The sequence below is a fragment of the Acanthisitta chloris genome, unplaced genomic scaffold (genome assembly GCF_000695815.1).
Source record: "Acanthisitta chloris isolate BGI_N310 unplaced genomic scaffold, ASM69581v1 scaffold29334, whole genome shotgun sequence".
NCBI lineage: Eukaryota > Metazoa > Chordata > Aves > Passeriformes > Acanthisittidae > Acanthisitta > Acanthisitta chloris.
The window spans coordinates 11,408-29,858 of NW_008668249.1; the positions used below are offsets into that span (position 1 = coordinate 11,408).

Sequence of the window (18,451 nt, forward strand, 5' to 3'; positions counted from 1 at the left end):
GAGAGTGGAAAATTTCATGTTAGTCCAGAGGGATTTCTTACCATCCGTGATGTTGGAACAGCTGATGAAGGTCGATATGAATGTGTTGCCCGGAATACCATAGGATACTCGTCTGTTAGTATGGTGCTTAGTGTAAATGGTAAGATACATTATTCAGAGGTATGAGTTAAATTATTAGTTTTGTTCTAATTGCATGAAGTGCAAATGAAAAAAGTTTACAAAATACTATATTTTTGTATACATTCATATTTGTCTTTTTGTCCTAGAAATCTCTCTCTCTCTTCCTTTTTTTTTCCATGATTGAAGTCATGCAACTGCTTGCCACAGGTGTGAGTAAGGTGGGACTATGTCAACGAAAATGTCTCTAGGAGTTAAGCTTCAAAACAAACAATGCTTTGGGCTCAAGTCAGTCTTTCAACTTTCTTCTTGAGATATTATTTGGACCTATTAGAATTTGCTAGTCAAATATACAGTCTGATCTTTAGGGGTAACTTGACAAAAAGTCTTGACATCTTAAAAGGAGCACTTACAGCACTCAGTTGAAAATTAGGCTTCAACCATTGTGAAAGAAGTCAGGAAAGGCATACTGACCTTAAGAAGCTAAAGGAGAAAACTAAGAAGAGGAGAATATTTGAGTTTATTCTAGTTATTTGAAAGTAATAATGGCAAATAATTGTTGTCAATTAATACTGTGTAATAATTGGTGGTAAAGCAGCCAAAGAGGCTAAGGAAATAACTTTGTTACAAAGATTGACCCTATTGCTTTTCTGATTTACTGACTAAAACTGCTGATTTTGCAGATTAATTTTGATGGAAAATAAAAGAAGACTGTATGGTTTTTTTCTTTCAGTAGAAAATACGAGTCAGTATTTTGTATCTTTGAAGACTAAGTATAGATCAGTGATTTCTTCAACATATTGAATATTGTTTGCCAGTTTTATTTCTGATACTCTGTACTTTATTTACTAAATTTTTAAATACATATCAGTGATGCCATGATATCAATCACATGGTGTCAATAAAACTGTAATGTTCCCTGACTTAAGTTGCTTTTAGTTAACTATCAATCGATATCTTCCTCTGCAAAAAATAATATTTCTTTAATCTGTAAAGGTGATTCCGGAGAGAAAAATTGTATGGCTAGGAATCATTCAATAATAAGTTATCATCTGCATGTATGAAGTCTGCGAAAGAAGGGAAGTCCATAGAAATCAGTTACTCTGGAGATGCATAGCAAAAAAATGTTTTTGTTTAAAAAAGATTAGCCAGATCTCAAATCAGTAAGAGCTCTGAAAAATGCAACCATGAAGTGAACTAAAACATGAGTGGAAACCACTTTCTTTCACTTAGTGCAGACGTCAACTGCTCATTCTCATCTGCTGAAATCACAAAACCTGGTGCTAACTGATCTGCAGTAACTAATTGTAATGTGGTTAATTTCTTGTAAACTGTAGCATCAAATCCTAAAATTAGTGACACTACCCTTGATTAATTGGCATTCAGTATGAAACCATGGATGATGTTTCTCCTTAAAACTATTGGGATATCAGATACTCCTTCTCTATGATTGCTTTAAAAAATGAAGCTGTCAGAGAAACAAGGAGGACATGTGGACAGATTATAAGTGCTGTATACTCTCTACCTGCATAGCGTTAAAAACAGCATAGCCAGAAATGCCTTAAAACTTGTATGTCAACATTTCTTTTAAACAACATAATGCTTTATGAATGTTCCTAATGCATAAAAGTATTGTCTTGACATTGAGATAGAGTAAAGACAAGTGTATAGAAGCTGGGGGACAGGTTTTGCTGGCCATGTTGGATAATATTTTAAAGATACTTTTCCCATTTTCTGCTGTCGTTTACTGTTGTTTTGTAAAAATCATAACTCCTCTGCTCCAGTGAAAAAGTATTGTGTGAAAAGCTTGCAGGGATCTTTAACTTTTAATATTTATCAGTCTAAAAAAAGAACAGCAAACAGCCTAAATAAAAGTAAAATATGGTATAGTTAACATCTGGCCAAGGTTTATGATTCAGCCCACATATACCATTCATTAATCAGAAAGCTTGCTCTGCTAGTGAACACCATGCTGGCATCTAATATAGACAACACTAGGGAAAGTAACCAGTCATTGGATTTGTACAGTCTGAAATGTTGCACTGTTCAGATGGTTCATTGCACACAGAGTCTCTAAGACAACTAAAATGAGAGTAGCAAACCTGTAAATTATATTTCTCCATAAAATAAGTAGCTTATCTGATAATATTTCTGTATGGTTGCTATGAAAAATGAAGCTGGCAAGCAAGGACGGTTGGTAGTTAGGACAAATCAGGAACTATTGCCCTCAGGCACCGTTTTGTGCATGCTAGGTGTATATTGTCAGCAGCCCAAAGCAGCTGGCCTAAGGGCACAGAAAGGGGCTTCATCTACAGCTATAGAGTGCCAGGGACTGTTTTATTTGATGGTATAGATGCTTAAGTTTGATTTACCTGGGTCTAGACTATGAAACTCATATAGACATAGTCTAAGCTGCCACTTATGAAGGAATAATGAAAAATTGCCTAGAAAAGAAAAAAAATCATGAAAAGGTTGCAAAGGTTTTGATGTCAGCTGATTTTGTACATCTCCTGATTTTATTCCAGTATATTTACTTTGGACTTTTCCCCTTCTTTACCCTTCTTCCTGTGTGACTTCTCCAATCTAAACACAGTCTGGAAATTGTTAGCTGTTGCCCCTGGATCTGGTATTTCTTAGTTTAGGCTGAAAGGAAGATTATTAGCCCTAGATAGGTTGTACAAACATCCAGCTGCAAGAGAGCACTGCATAAAAAGGCAGATGAGCTACTGCACAGATGCCGGTGCATAGATGGCTATGCATTAGTGAGTTTCCAATATTATGTAAAGATGTTAAATAGCTTTTAAGCATGTGATTTGTAACCCAGTATTAAAAACATAATTTTAATGTAGAAAACAAAGTAGGGATCAAAATAACTAAAATATAGCCCTTTAAAACTGATGTGTGCTGCTTATTAGCCTATGCTAATAAGAGAAGAGCAATGTTGATTTACTGTACCAAATAGGTATAGTAAATCATGTTCAGTGTGTAACACTTGTAGCACATGCCCGTAAGCTCTTTAAATTCTTATATTGAATTCAATACTAATTCAGTACTAGTTGAAATCAAAGGGGAAATTTGCATTGATTTCAGTGGATATAGGTCAGGCTCTTGATAGCAGCACCTGAAACCTGATAATACACGATGCCAGAAAAAAAGCCCTGAATATACCCTGATACATTTTTTCTCTGATCATCTGTTGTTTAAATTGTAGGTCTAATTAGTGGACAGTTAAACACATTTATCTTAACTTTATTTTGGTTTAGAGTTGTAAGCATGATGACTTCTAAACTTACGTTAACTTCTGTTTTAAATTAATTTTGTTCCTCTCTAATATGCTTTGGTAGAAGTCCAGAATGGTTAAGAATTTTATATTTGGACTAACTAATGCTTAAAGGACAAGGGTTTACTTTGTACAACTGAAATGATGTCGTGTCTAGACTCTGTTTTATAGAAGTATCTTTTTGTGTGGCCATTTTTGCAATAACACATGAGTTCCTCTTTCTATAGTCCCTAATGTCAGCCGAAATGGAGATCCTTTTGTACAAACATCAATTGTGGAAGCAATTGCAACTGTTGACAGAGCAATAAATTCAACACGTACCCATCTGTTTGACAGGTACCTCCTTTTCTTTTTAATATTGAGAAGTCAAAATTGATTTTGTATATGCTAGAAATAATGGAAAGTTTAATACCATTTTATTATTTAAAACTTACTTTATTATTTAAAAGATGTTGTTAACATCTGGTTATTTCTGAGAATACTAACAGTTTAGCGTGTAAGGATTCCTATTGTTTAAACACTCCTGTTGAGGTCTGTGTTCACTGCAGCAGTTTTTCTGCTGAGATGATGTGTATTAAAAGGCTACTAAATGTTTAATTACTACTAAGTATTTAATGGTTTATTATTTTACTTAATTTTTTCCTTTTTGGTTTGCCTTCCATTTTGAGATGAATAAACAAGGTATGTACTAATCCTGTTGCTGAGCATTTACACGATTTATGTAGTGTTGTTATTTTGTAACTCCTATGTACACTTACTTTTTTTTTCCAAATTATCTATCAGTCGTCCTCGTTCTCCAAATGATTTGCTAGCCTTATTTCGATACCCAAGGGACCCATACACTGTTGAGCAAGCAAGAGCTGGGGAAATATTTGAAAGGACATTACAGCTTATTCAAGATCATGTACAGGATGGTCTAATGGTTGACCTGAATGGAACAAGTCAGTACTCTTTCCTTATTTTTCTGTGTTGAAGTGTATTTTCCTTCTTAAGTCATTGTACTTCAAGAGACATTTATTTTCTGACTTTTGGTCCCAATTGCATAACTATTTCAGTGAAATCGGTGAAGTGTTTGCCTTTGCAAAACTTTACCAAATACATGTGTTTGGCCCAATTCAGTCCTTGGTTTGCACATTGTTCATTATGATGTAACTCTGTTTGAGCTCTCCAAACAGTGTTTTTATTTTTCTCATATTGACATATTAGGCAAAAGTTCAGATTCTTCTGCTGGTCAAAATTAGTATAATGGAAGTGCATAATGCATCGTGTTTGTTAGCTCCCTGCAAGTTAATTTGTCGGGACCATTGTTTTGTAGCAGAACAGACTTTCTGTTGTGTGTTAAAAATAAGCAGTATTCTGTTCTTGTTTCTTTAAGGAAAACCATGTAGTATTGGCATGCCTTGGCAAGGAGAAAAGATGACATAACATGAAGGATCTGTACTTTACAAACCAAGGTTTCTGCATGTACTGCAATAGTATTCAAAGAATTGTTACTTACTCTATAAGCGTGCATAGATCTTAGCTAATTGCTTTGTTCAACGCTGACCTGATGTAATGAAAAATACCGTTCTTGTTGCTTTTTATAAGTCACAAAAAAAAAGTGAGGTTTAACTGCTGCATTTTAGGTATTGCAGTCCAAGTTCAAATTTATGAAGTCCAGCTGGAGCATGTACAACTAATGTGTGTAGATATGTGTGTGGATAGGCTTGAAACATAGGACTGCAGCATTTGGAAATAATGACAGAGTTTTAGGAGAGTTTCTGAGACTTGAGACATAGCCAAAAACTACACTAAAAACTAGAGGAAATACTTTGACTTATTATATACTTTTTGATGCTTATAATTGAGTATTTATTGTAACTTCCGAAAACTTTAACTCTGACCGTGAACTAGGCAAGTATTTATAAGGCCAAAGACTGCAAGCTTTGTGGAGTACTGTAACATTTGCTCATAAAAGAAGCTTGTTACTCATTATTAGAGCTGAGTAAATAATTTGCAATGAATCGTTTACCACGAACACTTACTCAAAATTCTTTGAAGGCTGATGTTTTATAAGAGTTCTCTGATTAGATGCATGTGAAAGCATATTGAATATAATACTAGGAATATATGAAATGTCATGTATGAGAACTGGTTGACTACTTTTCACAAGGATTTGTAATAGTGAAACACCTAAAGTTTACCAGATATTGGCATTAAAGCATACAGATGCAAATTAATGAACACAAAATCAGGTAACTTTCTGTGATACTGGAAATTCTGTTGACAACCAGACATTGCTTTTCAGCCCTACAGAATCCACAGAAACCTGAATTTTAGGGAAACTTGAATAGTAAAATAAATCTATTTTCATTTAAATAGCCTAATGCTCAGATTTTTAATACGAATTTTTGTCCTTCCTTCATTTTATTTCAGAAAGCAGAGCCAAATGAAGGGTGTTATTTAGTACTTTTGCATTGAGAACAGTTGAGAAACTTGACAATTTCCCATTCAGAAACTTTTTTTAAAATGTAAAATCTTGGAATACCCCAAGGAAAGGCTATGGAGCCAAATTCTTCTCTGTAGTGCCAGACTGTATAACAACAGGAATGGCCACAAATTGCTGCTTTGGAGGTTCAGATTGGATGTTAGGAAACAGTTTCTCACCAGAAACCCAGTGCAGCACTGGAAGAACTTATTCAGAAAGGTCGAGGAGTCTCAGTGTTGGAAGGTTTTCAAGCCCACTTGACAGGTATACAGCTGAGCTGATCTAATCCCAGAGACAGCTTTGCTTTAAGCAGGAGCTTGGTATAGATAAGACATCCCTTCTAATCAGTATTTCTATGACTCTATGAAACATCTTTGCAGTTTGAAAAAAACTGAATATCGGTAATATTGTGTGAATTGAGCTGGTCAGCTTCTAAGCAGTGGAAATAATCACAGCCATTGAAAAAACCAGCCAGAGTTAGTGCCTACAGTGTGAGAGGTAATTAGAGATTAGAGATTGGCATTAGAAAGCCATCAGATCTAATCCATTATGAGACATTGCATCCCCCTTGAACTTCTAAACAGAGAAACTGAGCCTTTTTTTAAAAATTGGTACTGAAAGGCATTCCACCCGAAACATTGACAGTCAAGTTTTGCTCACAACTTCATTTCAGAAATGGGGATGGTAACCAGAATAACCACAGCAGGCAAATGTTTATTTGAATGAATAATGGTCATAAAAACTCCATGATGAATGAAGATCATTTAAACAGGAGTGTTATTATAAAGAAGATATGTTTTCTTGGTGTAGCTTTAGAATTAAACTGGCCTGGTAGCTAGCATATTATAATATGCTATCAATAATATTCTCAAAGAGTGTATTTTGCTACATTACACAGTGGCTTTTACTGGTTTTGCTCTGTGGTTTGTTTGTCTTTTTCCTAGTCTGGAACATTCCATAAAATAATTTCTGTATGTCTACATGAGCATGTTAGTTTTGCCTAGTGCAAGCACTAGGTCTCTGATACCTTTGCTTTGACTTGTAAACCATGTGGAGTACTCGTAGCCTGAGGCGGAGAAAACAGATCCCCTGGCAGAGCACTGGTCCTGTCCCAGCTGGGCAGCTGTGAGCCATCCAGTCCCTTTCAAGTCAAAGAAAGGGAGTCTTTAGGTGGTTTGTTTGCAATTGCCCTGCATTGTAGAAATTGGCAGGGAGCCAGTGTGCCTAGCATACCTTTACGTGTTGAATTTAGATGAAGACCAGTGTCTTTACAGGCACTCTGGGACTGACCTCGGGACTAAAAAGACCATTTCCTGACTGTATGCAATTAGCCAGCACCAACCTCTTGCAAAACTGCATTCAGTTCATATTCTTGAGTGATTATCAACATGGTGGGAACCCCTCAAGCCTGTGGGAACACAGTATCACTGTGCACTCACTCATTTCCTTTTTTCCTTTTGCTTTTATGCTGCTTGTTCAGTTTCTTCCTGACTGCAAACTTTGCAGATCAAGGTCCATCATGGTGTGTATTGTTCCTAGTTAGCTAAACATACATCTGCACTGCCAGATAGTTCACCTCCAGGAATTTCTCCTGGATCCCGGAACCTCATTCATCCACACCATATAACTCAAGATGTGTGCCTTTTGCTTTGGATCAGCAGCTCCCACTTGAAGTGAATCTCCCATTTGTCACCACTTACTGTGCTTTGCTGTGGTTTTGATATGGCCTTGAACAGTGTGGATTCTTTTCAGCTTAAGTGAAAAATGAGGTTCAGGGCTACGCTCTGTCCAGGAGGACAAAGTAAAGCTTTTCTGAAGGAAGCCTACTCGTATTCCACAGTAGGCATGTCTTTCTCAGCAGCAAAACTTTCACTTTACAGACGCATTTCTGTTGGTCTTCACAAGTTGATAATGTAGATGTAGCCCAAATTAATGACAATTTTTTCTTACATTGAATCCAAATGTTACTAAGTAAAAACAATTTTTAGAGTGGTCCCTAATAGGCTGCAAGGGCAAGGCACAGCCTGACTGTTCTCCTGTTTGCAGTCATCCAGTGCTGTACTAAGAGGCCTAATAGGCAGGAAGGGCAAGACACAGCCTGACTGTTCTCCTATTTGCAGTCACCCAATGCTGTACAGTCCTTCCACATGCTGTCATACCACAGCAGAGATCATGCAACACATAGTCTTGGTTTGTGTTTCCAAAATCATAATTCTAATGAATTACAGTATATATTTTGTGCATATTATTTTTCTGTGAACTGAGAAGGAATGCAGGAAAGTGGTAAGTATGTTTCAGTCCCAGAGGTGAATGGTGTGGATTGAAGAGGAAACCCGTGCCAAGTGCTACACAAACACCAGTTTTCTTTAGAAATTATTTCTGGGTAATGTGAATATGAGTTACTCCACACCACTTGTCCTAGAGATTGCTCCATGTTTAGCTATATTGCTGGGGGCTATTTTCTTTTGTAGTTTTTCTTGATTTTTTTCCTTGAAATTCTGCAACTTTCACTGTAATAAAGCAAAGCAAAATAGTAATGTTCAGTGAATTATCAAGTCTCAAAAGATAGCTTTGAAGTCCATGTAAGTGTTACTGACAGTTTTTTAAATGCTTTTGCTAACACATAAAAAATGTTCCATTTGTCTCAATATGAGGCTTTTATTTCTGAAAATATCTTTGCTTTCTTAAGTGACCAATTACATAATGATTTCATTTTGCAAAAGCTGTACTTGAGTTGGCATTTTAGAGTTTCCTCCTGACCTAACTGCAGTCAAATTGTTGTTCAAATGCTCAAATATACATACATGATTTTTATTGTTCTGTTTTTAGAATAGGGATGTTTAATCCGGTGGGAAATGTAATATAGTAAAATAACATTTCAAATAAATTCGTGATCTTTGGGGCCCATGAGTCTATGAATTGTTTGATTGTTCTCTCTGTCTCTTTTCTGGTTTCAGGTTATCACTATAATGACCTTGTATCCCCACAGTACTTGAATCTGATAGCTAATCTCTCAGGCTGTACAGCCCATCGACGAGTGAACAACTGCTCAGATATGTGCTTCCACCAGAAGTACAGGACACACGATGGAACGTGCAACAACCTTCAACATCCCATGTGGGGTGCTTCTCTGACAGCCTTTGAACGTCTGTTAAAGTCAGTCTATGAAAATGGATTTAATTTGCCTCGGGGAATTGAACCCAGGAGGCTCTCTAATGGTTATGCACTCCCAATGCCTCGCTTGGTTTCAACTACTCTGATTGGAACAGAAACAGTAACTCCTGATGACCAGTACACTCACATGCTCATGCAGTGGGGTCAGTTTCTTGACCATGACCTTGACCTCACTGTGGCTGCCCTAAGTGAGGCCAGGTTTTCGGATGGTCAGCATTGCAGTTCCGTTTGTACAAATGATCCTCCATGCTTTTCGATCATGATACCACCGAATGATCCCAGAGTTCGAAATGGTGCACGCTGCATGTTTTTCGTACGCTCCAGTCCAGTTTGTGGAAGTGGCATGACATCTCTTCTGATGAATTCTGTGTACCCACGTGAACAGATCAACCAGCTGACTTCATACATCGATGCATCCAATGTGTATGGCAGTTCAGACCATGAAGCACTGGAAATCAGAGACTTGGCAAGTCAAAGGGGTCTTCTGAGACAGGGCATTGTACAGAGATCTGGCAAACCCCTTCTTCCATTTGCCACTGGCCCACCAACAGAATGTATGAGAGATGAAAATGAGAGCCCAATACCCTGCTTTTTAGCTGGTGATCAGCGCTCTAATGAACAATTGGGTCTTACCAGCATCCACACATTGTGGTTTAGAGAACACAACAGAATTGCCACAGAGCTACTGAAACTAAATCCACACTGGGACGGTGACACAATATATCATGAAACACGCAAAATTGTTGGTGCAGAAATGCAACACATAACATTTAGTCACTGGCTCCCTAAGATCTTTGGAGAGGTAGGCATGAAGATGCTTGGCGAATATAAGGGTTATGATCCCAGTGTTAATTCTGGCATAACTAATGAGTTTGCAACTGCCGCTTTTAGGTTTGGTCACACACTCATTAATCCTTTTCTGTATCGACTGGATGAAAACTTTGAACCTATTCCACAAGGCCATCTACCTCTTCATAAGGCATTCTTCTCTCCATTTCGGATTGTAAATGAAGGAGGCATTGATCCACTTCTAAGGGGATTTTTTGGTGTTGCTGGTAAGATGCGTGTCCCGTCACAATTACTCAATACAGAATTAACAGAAAGACTCTTCTCCATGGCACGTACTGTGGCTTTAGATCTGGCAGCTATGAATATTCAGAGAGGCAGAGATCATGGAATTCCTCCCTACCATGATTTTAGAGTTTACTGTAATCTTTCTTCAGCTCAGACTTTTGAAGATCTGAAAAATGAAATTAAGAATCCTGAAATCAGGGAGAAACTTAGCAGGTGAGCCTGAGGTGAAGAAAAACATTCAATAATCTAAATATGCATGCAAAATTAGTAGCTAAGTGTCTTATCTAGAAGAAGATACTTGTTAAGAAATAGGGGAAGGTATATTTTAAGAAACTTCCATCAGCACCAGGAAATAGATGTGAAAAATTTCACATGCAGATAATTTCTCCACTTCTACATCTCTGCAAAAATAAGAAGTTAATATTTATACTGTATGTGTTTATGAAGTTACTGATTTGAAATGCCTGGTTTTGTAAATGCTGTTAAATATGAATGTTATTTCAGTGTAGGGTCATATTTAATGCCAGCCTCATGCAATTATTTACATGTTCAGTTCCATCCATTGCATATAGTGAAACAAATGGCAGTATTGCTCACCGTACTGTCATGTGGACATCCTTCACTTCCAGTAATCTGTTCTTCATTAGTTTGCATGTTTGAAAATAAGTCTTCACCTTCCTCCTACCCCTAGCTTATCCGCACAAAAGCGGAGACTAATTCTGTCTTAGCTATGGTAAAAGTGTGCAGAGGGGCGGGAAAGAGAAGCTATAAAAATGAAACAGTTCCCAGAAATCAGAAGAAAGCTACCGGGAGAAAGGAAATTGCAGGGTAGACTTGTAGACCCCTGTGGTGTTATACACATATACAACCTACATTGCAGAATTTCTTGCATATGTCTTGTTCACAAAAGATGTACCACTGTCACTGGCGTTTTTTAGTGTGTGTTATTAGTATCTCTTGCCCTTAGCTTTACCACATACTTAATGTTTTTGTAAATGTAAAATATTTGTAATTCAGTATTTGTGTTTTTCAATTTATAGGTTATATGGTTCTCCACTGAACATAGACCTATTTCCTGCACTAATGGTAGAAGAATTAGTTCCAGGGAGCCGACTGGGGCCAACTTTGATGTGTCTGTTAACCACACAGTTTAGGAGGATTCGGGATGGAGACAGGTAAATTGAAATACCATGAAAACCAAAATTAATTTTAAATTAATGATGTTTAATAACAGTTGCAATGTCATGTTTCCAAATCATACTCCATTTTATGTTCATTTATGATTTTAATATATAATTGAAAAGATGAAGAATACACATTTAAAACATTATTAGATGCCATTATTATTTCTTTAAATCTGTCACTTTTCATGTGAATATGTCATTCTGACGCCCATAAAGCAGAAATGAAACACGTTGGAGTGAACGCCCCCAAAGTTCTACAGTGCATCTGGGGACTTTGATTGTACATTTGTTTTCTTTTTTAATAGTCATTCCAAACCCAAAAACTTCAACACACACTGACTTTCCTATTACCAGATATTCAAGTCGCTTACCTTTTTGAAAAGGGCATGATACTTATCTCCTTTCGTTGTTATTTTAGTTACTTTATTGGCAAAGAAATTGTGGTTGTTGAAACACTTCCATCATCTCTGTTACTTAAGCATAGGTTGAAAAAGTATCACTCTGTTTATAAACCCACTACATATTTCTATACAAGCAGCCTGTGCATTAAATGAGTGTTAAAAGCAGATAGGTTAACCCAAAGAACACAATTTAATGGTTGTTTATAAATTGCTATATATGCACATTATAAGTAATTTCTCATTTTCAGTTTCTAGAGTACATGAAATAATAGTATTGCTATTGCAGCAGCCAGAAATCCTTTATACAATTTCAGCACACTGGTTCAGTATCTTAAAATTAACATTTATCTCATTTGAACACAATTTGCGACCTAAAACACTGATCTTTTCATGGCATGAGGGTAGAAGGACATAGGCTGATTGACCCCATCCTAGTGAAAGAGAAACACAGGAAGAATTAGGGAATTAGATTTGTTTCACTTTATTTAATGTTATTTTCTTTTTTTAAGTTACCAAATTGCTACTTAAGATAGTATAAAAGCTTTTTTATTTCTGTAGTCAATAACCCAAACCTTTTTGTATGCTTTTTTTTAAAAAAAAGCCCCAAACTTTATTAGATAAAATCTGTTTAAAAATTAAGCTGTGAAGCATAGAACTCTCATGCCTGGAGGCAGAAAGTAAATTCAGAAATATATGCAGTATTACCTACAGGTGGCTGGTGACAAGTAATTAGTTGTGTCACATCAGGATATTGATACTGCTTTTTTGGGTGTATCTGTTGGCATTTTTTCAGCAAAAGTGACTTTTCCTGGTTTTTTGGAGGGTTTTTTTTTTGTTTGTTTTTCCAAAACAACGGCAACAACAGTAGAAATTACAAGAAAACACTGAATATTTAGGAAGTGGGATTCTGCTGTCCAAGGAATACAAATGTTTTGAAACAACATGCCAGCAAATAGTAAAATATTATTCGACATAATGAAAGCAACTCTCACACCTTTGAAAAGCCCTTACAATGGGCAGAGGATCAAAGCTAACAGCACCATGCAAAACAAATGTGCCTGTGCAGGGAAAGGGACTGATGTTTGAAGGAAACTTAACTTCATGTCAAGATGGAAATTTCAGAATCTGATCCTAGTACTTTGAAATTCATTGGCTATTGTCCATTGGCCTAGGAAAATGATACACTAAGTAGGTAAAATGAAATTTGTTGACCATTATTCTAATTTTACTATAAAATTGATTCTGATTTCGCATAAAGTTTAAAGAGCCCCCTATATTTTTTGGGGTTTTTTTTAAATAGATGGGGAAAAGTATCAATATTTAATTATAACTCTACATTTTGTAAGAAAGAAACAATATCACAGTGAGCAGTTCTTATGTGTTAGAATAGTGTAAAATGTTTTCAAATCCCAGAGAGTAACTTAAGACATGTTCATTTCCAGGGGAGGCTTGTTTTTTGTAGTAATGTATTGTTTATATTTGCTATTGATAACAAGCTTTTAGCCCTTTGTGTATGGAAAATGAATTTTTTAAAACCATAGCATTTCCTCCTTGAATATAATGAATTAACGGAGCATATGCTATAGAGGCCCTGAATCAGTATAGTCATTAAAATAGTTTAGCAGAAAGAAAAAGTCATTAGTATTAAATCATCTCATTTTTATTTATAATAAGCTAGGTGTAGCTTAACCATTCTTCTAATCTCAGCAATTCCATCAAAATGTTTTCATACCCATAGGAAATTTGCCTGAAGGAAGAATTTATGGTCATTTAAGCCTTTTCCTTAGAAGAGCTCTGAACTTGGTAGTCATGCCATATTAGATGTCCAAAGATACCCCAAGACATCTAAATTAGACTAGAAGAGAAATCAAAGAATTCATTGAAGATTTCAACCCTTTCAGAGTCAGCATGGCAACAAGTAGGGCTGAAGTGATACCAGGCACTTATATTTTGGCATCTGGATCACTCCCTTGATACAATGTGAAGTTGAGAACAGGATTTAGGAAATAGATAATTTCATTCTGAGCACAGTATTCAAATACCTTTGTATTTTTTTCACTAGCAAACTTGTCTTTTCTGTGAGATTACAGGTTATGGTATGAGAACCCGGGTGTGTTCACGCCTGCTCAGCTCACTCAGATCAAGCAGACATCTCTTGCCAGAGTTTTGTGTGACAATGGTGACAACATAACAAGGGTACAACATGATGTCTTTAAGGTGGCTGAATTCCCACATGGATATAGTAGCTGTGAAGATATTCCTAAACTGGACCTCAGGATGTGGCAAGATTGCTGTGAAGGTCTGTATACAGGTGGATTTGGGTGCATTAATGTTAATGCACATTCTTAAGTGTCTGCTCATTTTATTTTAAGAAGGTATTTGACTGTTGTTTGCTTTTTGCTAAGACACTACAAACTCAGATCTGGAGCACAGCCCTTTTTAAGTGGGATATAATTCCATATTTTGTATTAAATAGATGCAGTATAATAATCACATAGATTTGAGTATTGCATGGTGTAGATAACTGTTTTGTTGTTTTCTTTCTTTTGTGGTTAAATACTCCTGTTCGTTGCCATCCCCTTCAAAAGTTAGGACAGTGGGGTGTTTTGGTTTTCTTCAAAAATAAGCTTCTTTTTTCTCCCAAAATAGGGTTTACTTGGCTGCATGAAGCATAGGACACTGCTTGGTGGCCTGCATGTTGGCTTCTCTCTCGCATAAAGATTTTCTGCATGGCCACTCTTTAGCCATCATCACATCAGACTTCACTGCATCTGTAACACAGTTAGAATCCCTTCCCAAGAGAATCTTCTGGATCATGCAGAATGATTTTTAGTAGCATCAACAACAAAATACTTCAGAGGACAATGACCTCTCTTTATTGAGATCTCCTTGGCAATGTTGTTACAATTTTCTTTTGACAAAACTCAGATGACATGCTCAGGCTTGAAAAGTATATTCAGGAACTCTGGGAACTTCACTGTTGAACTCTGACTATCTAAAAGTTGCTGTCAAACAAATTACTAAATGGAAAAAACTTGCTCTTATTTGAGAGGATAATAGTACTACTAGTTGATGTTTATTAGAGTCTTACAATATCCCTAGTAAGAACCTAGCTTTCAATACCAATATCATATAGATTTGCTGATGAAAAGTATCCAAATCTGTGTTCTTCATCTTTTCTACTACTGATTCTCTTGTTTACTACTGCTGAGTAGGATATTCAATATTCTGTCAAAAGATCTGCATGAATAAAGAACCAGTCACTTCCACTAGTGTCCATTGAACTATTTTTGGTAAGATATAATTGGCCAATGGCAAAGAGTTCTTTTGTGACATAGCTTAGAATTTAAGATAGATGGTAAAAGTTAAACTGATGGAGGATGTCCCTTCAATTTGCTACATACGTAGTAGATGCCAAGGAAGGATTCTAACAGGTGTGACTGTACCAAAGAACAACCTCATAGATTTTAATACGATCTTCCAGAATCTTTTCCAAAAATCCCTTTCATGTGCCAGAAACATTGAGAGAAAATCAATTATCACCCTTCAAATGCTTTACCATAAATATAGCATATTCTACCAGTTCAGGATAAGTTCACTTTGCCATGGTTTGTGAAGCCTGACAGTTTCACAAATACATTAATTATGTTGATTTGAAAAAATAGTAAAGCTGTTCTGAGAAATTATGTGTTGGTTTTCTAAATGTTATCACTGAGACTTCTAAAGCAGATGTTATCTTTGGAAAATCTTTAGAGTATTCATCCATTCAACACCCTAGCTTGTATTTTCATTCAAGAATGTTGCTACCAGACAGTAATACTGCATGCAGTGCAGTTAGACAACTGCCAAGCAAAAGAAAGGGTAAATAAGTAATGTTCTTTAAAAAAATTGCCAATATGTATCCCCTTTTTGTGAACTCTTGAAGCCTTGCAGAGGCTAATGAAGGAAAAGCAAGGTATGCATGGCTTGAACTGCCTTCTTGCATGGATGAATGATTGTGATGTTTTCTGTGGGAATCCAGTTGAAGCAAATAATTTAAAATATTTCTTCTATGGCACTAGGGACTTGCCACTCCTCTGAGGTGGGGGTCATACACTCAGAAACAGCTCTTCCTTGGAGCTGAATACATTCTGGTGCTTTGTTTCTTTGAACTTATTATTGTTTATTTTTTAAAAGGAAAAAAATCATTCTCCACATTAAAATGCTTCTAATGAAGTTCTAATTACAAATGTCTTAATTTAAAATTTAGAGTACAGAATGCTGTTCATTGCACCTTATGTGTGTTTCATAAGTGACTCATATGTTCAGCTTTTTCAGTGTGGTTAAAAATGCATCTGGTTTTGTTATCCTTCCTGTTTTGTTAAAGTCAAAATACTTTTCCATATGAAGAATAGAAAAACTACTCTCCTTCCTAACTCTACCTCCTCCCCTCCTGTGGCCCAGGGATAGGGACTGGGGACTGTGATCAGTTCATCATAGTTTCTGCCACCGCTCTCAGGGAGAGGAGTCCTTCCCCTGCTGCAGTGTGGGGTACCTCCCAGAGGAGATAGCTCTCCACAAACTTCTGGCTACAGTTCTCCACTAACTGCTGCAGCGTGGGTCACTTTCCACAGGGTGCAGTCCAGTCTCTCAGGGACAGCCTGCTTCAGCATGGGTTCCCCACAGGATCACAAGTCCTAACAGGAAATCTGCTCCAGTGTGGGTCTCCTCTCTCTGCAGGTCCCTGTCAGGAGCCTGTTCCATCATGGGCTTTCCATGCATCCCTAAACCCAGCTCCCTCAGCATTTCCTCGTGAGACATCTGTTCCAGAACTTTTATGAGCCTCGTTGCCCAGAACTGAACAGGGTACTCGAGGTATGGCCTGTCCAATGCCACATACAGGGGGATGGTCACTTCCCTAGTCCTGCTGGCCACACTATTGTTGATATAAACCAAGATGCCATTGGACTTGGCCAGCTGGGCACACTGTTGGCTGATACTGAGCTGAGCTGTCAACCACCACCCCCAAGTCCCTTTCTGCCAAACAATTCTTGAGCCACTCCTCCCCCAGCCTGTAGCACTGCGTGGGGTTGTTGTGTCCCAAGTGCAGGACCTGGCACTTTGCCTTATCAAACCTTACGCAGTTGTCCTCAGCCTATTGATCAAATTGGTCCAGGTCTTTCTGTAGAGATTTCATACCCTCAGGCAGATTGGCACTCCCACCCAACTTAGTGTTGTCTGTAAATTTACTGAGGGTACACTCAATTCCCATGTTCAGATCATCAATAAAGATGTTAAACATGTCTGGCCTCAGTACTGAGCCCTGGGGAACACCACTAGTGACTGGCCACTGATTGGGTATGGCTCTATTGACCACAACTCTCTAGGCCAGTCAGTATTTTACTCATTGAAGAGTCTACCCATTCATGCTATGAGCAGCCAGTTTTTTCTAGAAATATTCTGTGGGAGACAGTGTCAAATGCTTTACTGAAGTCCAGATAGATCACATCCACAGCCTTCTCTTCATCTACTAATCAGGTCACTTTGTCATAGAAGGAGATCAGATTGGTGAAGCAGGACCTTCTCTTCATAAATCCATGTTAGTTGGGCTTGATCCCCTGGTTGCCCTGCATGTGCATTCCTCAGTGTGATGAATTCTACACCTGGGACGGGGCAACCCTGGCTGTACATACAGACCAGGGAATGAGATACTGGAAAGTAGTGCCACAGAAAGGGACCTGGGGCTTCTTGTTAATGGCAAGTTGATTATGAGTTAACAGTGTGCCCTGGTAGCCAGGAGGGCCAACCGTATCTTGGGGTGCATCAGGCAAGACATTGCCAGATGGTGGAGGGAGGTGATTGTCCCACTCTACTCTGCACTGGTGCAGCCTCACCTTGAATATTTTGTGCAGTTTTGGGCATCACAATATCAGAAAGACAAAAAGTTATTAGAGAGTGTCAAAAGAAGGGTAATGAAGATGGTGAAGGACCTCGAGGGAAATCCGTATGAGGAGCAGCTGAGGTCACTTGGTCTGTTCAGCCTGGAGGAGACTGAGGGGAGACCTCATTGCTGTATACAGCTTCCTCACAAAAGGAAGTGGAGGGGCAGGCACTGACCTCTTCTTTCTGGCAACCAGCGAGAAAACCCGAGGGAGCAATCTGAAGTTGCATCAGGGGAGGTTTAGGCTGGATATTAGAAAATGGTTCTTCACTCAGAGGGTGGTCAGGCACTGGCACAGGTTGCCTCGGGAATTTGTCAGCACCATGCCTGACAGAGTTCAAGAAGTGTTTGGACAATGCTCTCAGCCACAGGAGCCAGGAGTTGGACTAGATTCTGTGATTTTGTGGTAGCATGCAGAATGATCTTCTCCATGACCATGCCTGGAACCGAGGTTAGTCTTATAGGCCTGTAGTTCCCCCGATCCTCCTTCCAGTCATTCTTATAGATGGGTGTTACATTTGCTAATTTCCAGTCAGCTGGAACTTCTCCAGTTATCCAGGACTGCTGATAGATGTTTGCATGTGGTTTGGTGAGTTCTTTTGACAGTTCCGTCATTACCCTGGGGTGGATCTCATCAGGGCCCATGGACTTGTGAGTGTCCAATTGGCATAGCAAGTCATTACCCGTCTCCTCCTGGATTATGAGGGCTTCACTCATCTCCCCATCACCAATATTCAGCTCTAGGAGCTGAAAATCCTGAGGGCAACTGGTCTTAATATTAAAGACAGCGGCAAAGAAGGCATCAAGTACCTCTGTTTTTTCTCATTCCCTGTC

The 18,451-nt window shown here is 37.9% G+C and overlaps 1 protein-coding gene across 1 annotated transcript in view; it reads left to right on the forward strand.

Moving 5' to 3' along the window:
• LOC103800444 (peroxidasin homolog) overlaps nt 1–18,451 on the forward strand; it is a gene marked incomplete at its 5' end in the record, with an annotated part of 38,206 nt that overhangs the window by 10,005 nt on the left and 9,750 nt on the right. Inside the window, 6 exons of the mRNA XM_009072820.1 lie at nt 4–139; nt 3,625–3,733; nt 4,181–4,338; nt 8,822–10,325; nt 11,153–11,287; nt 13,788–13,996. Coding sequence (XP_009071068.1) covers nt 4–139; nt 3,625–3,733; nt 4,181–4,338; nt 8,822–10,325; nt 11,153–11,287; nt 13,788–13,996 — 2,251 coding nt within the window. The remainder of the gene's footprint in view (nt 1–3; nt 140–3,624; nt 3,734–4,180; nt 4,339–8,821; nt 10,326–11,152; nt 11,288–13,787; nt 13,997–18,451) is intronic.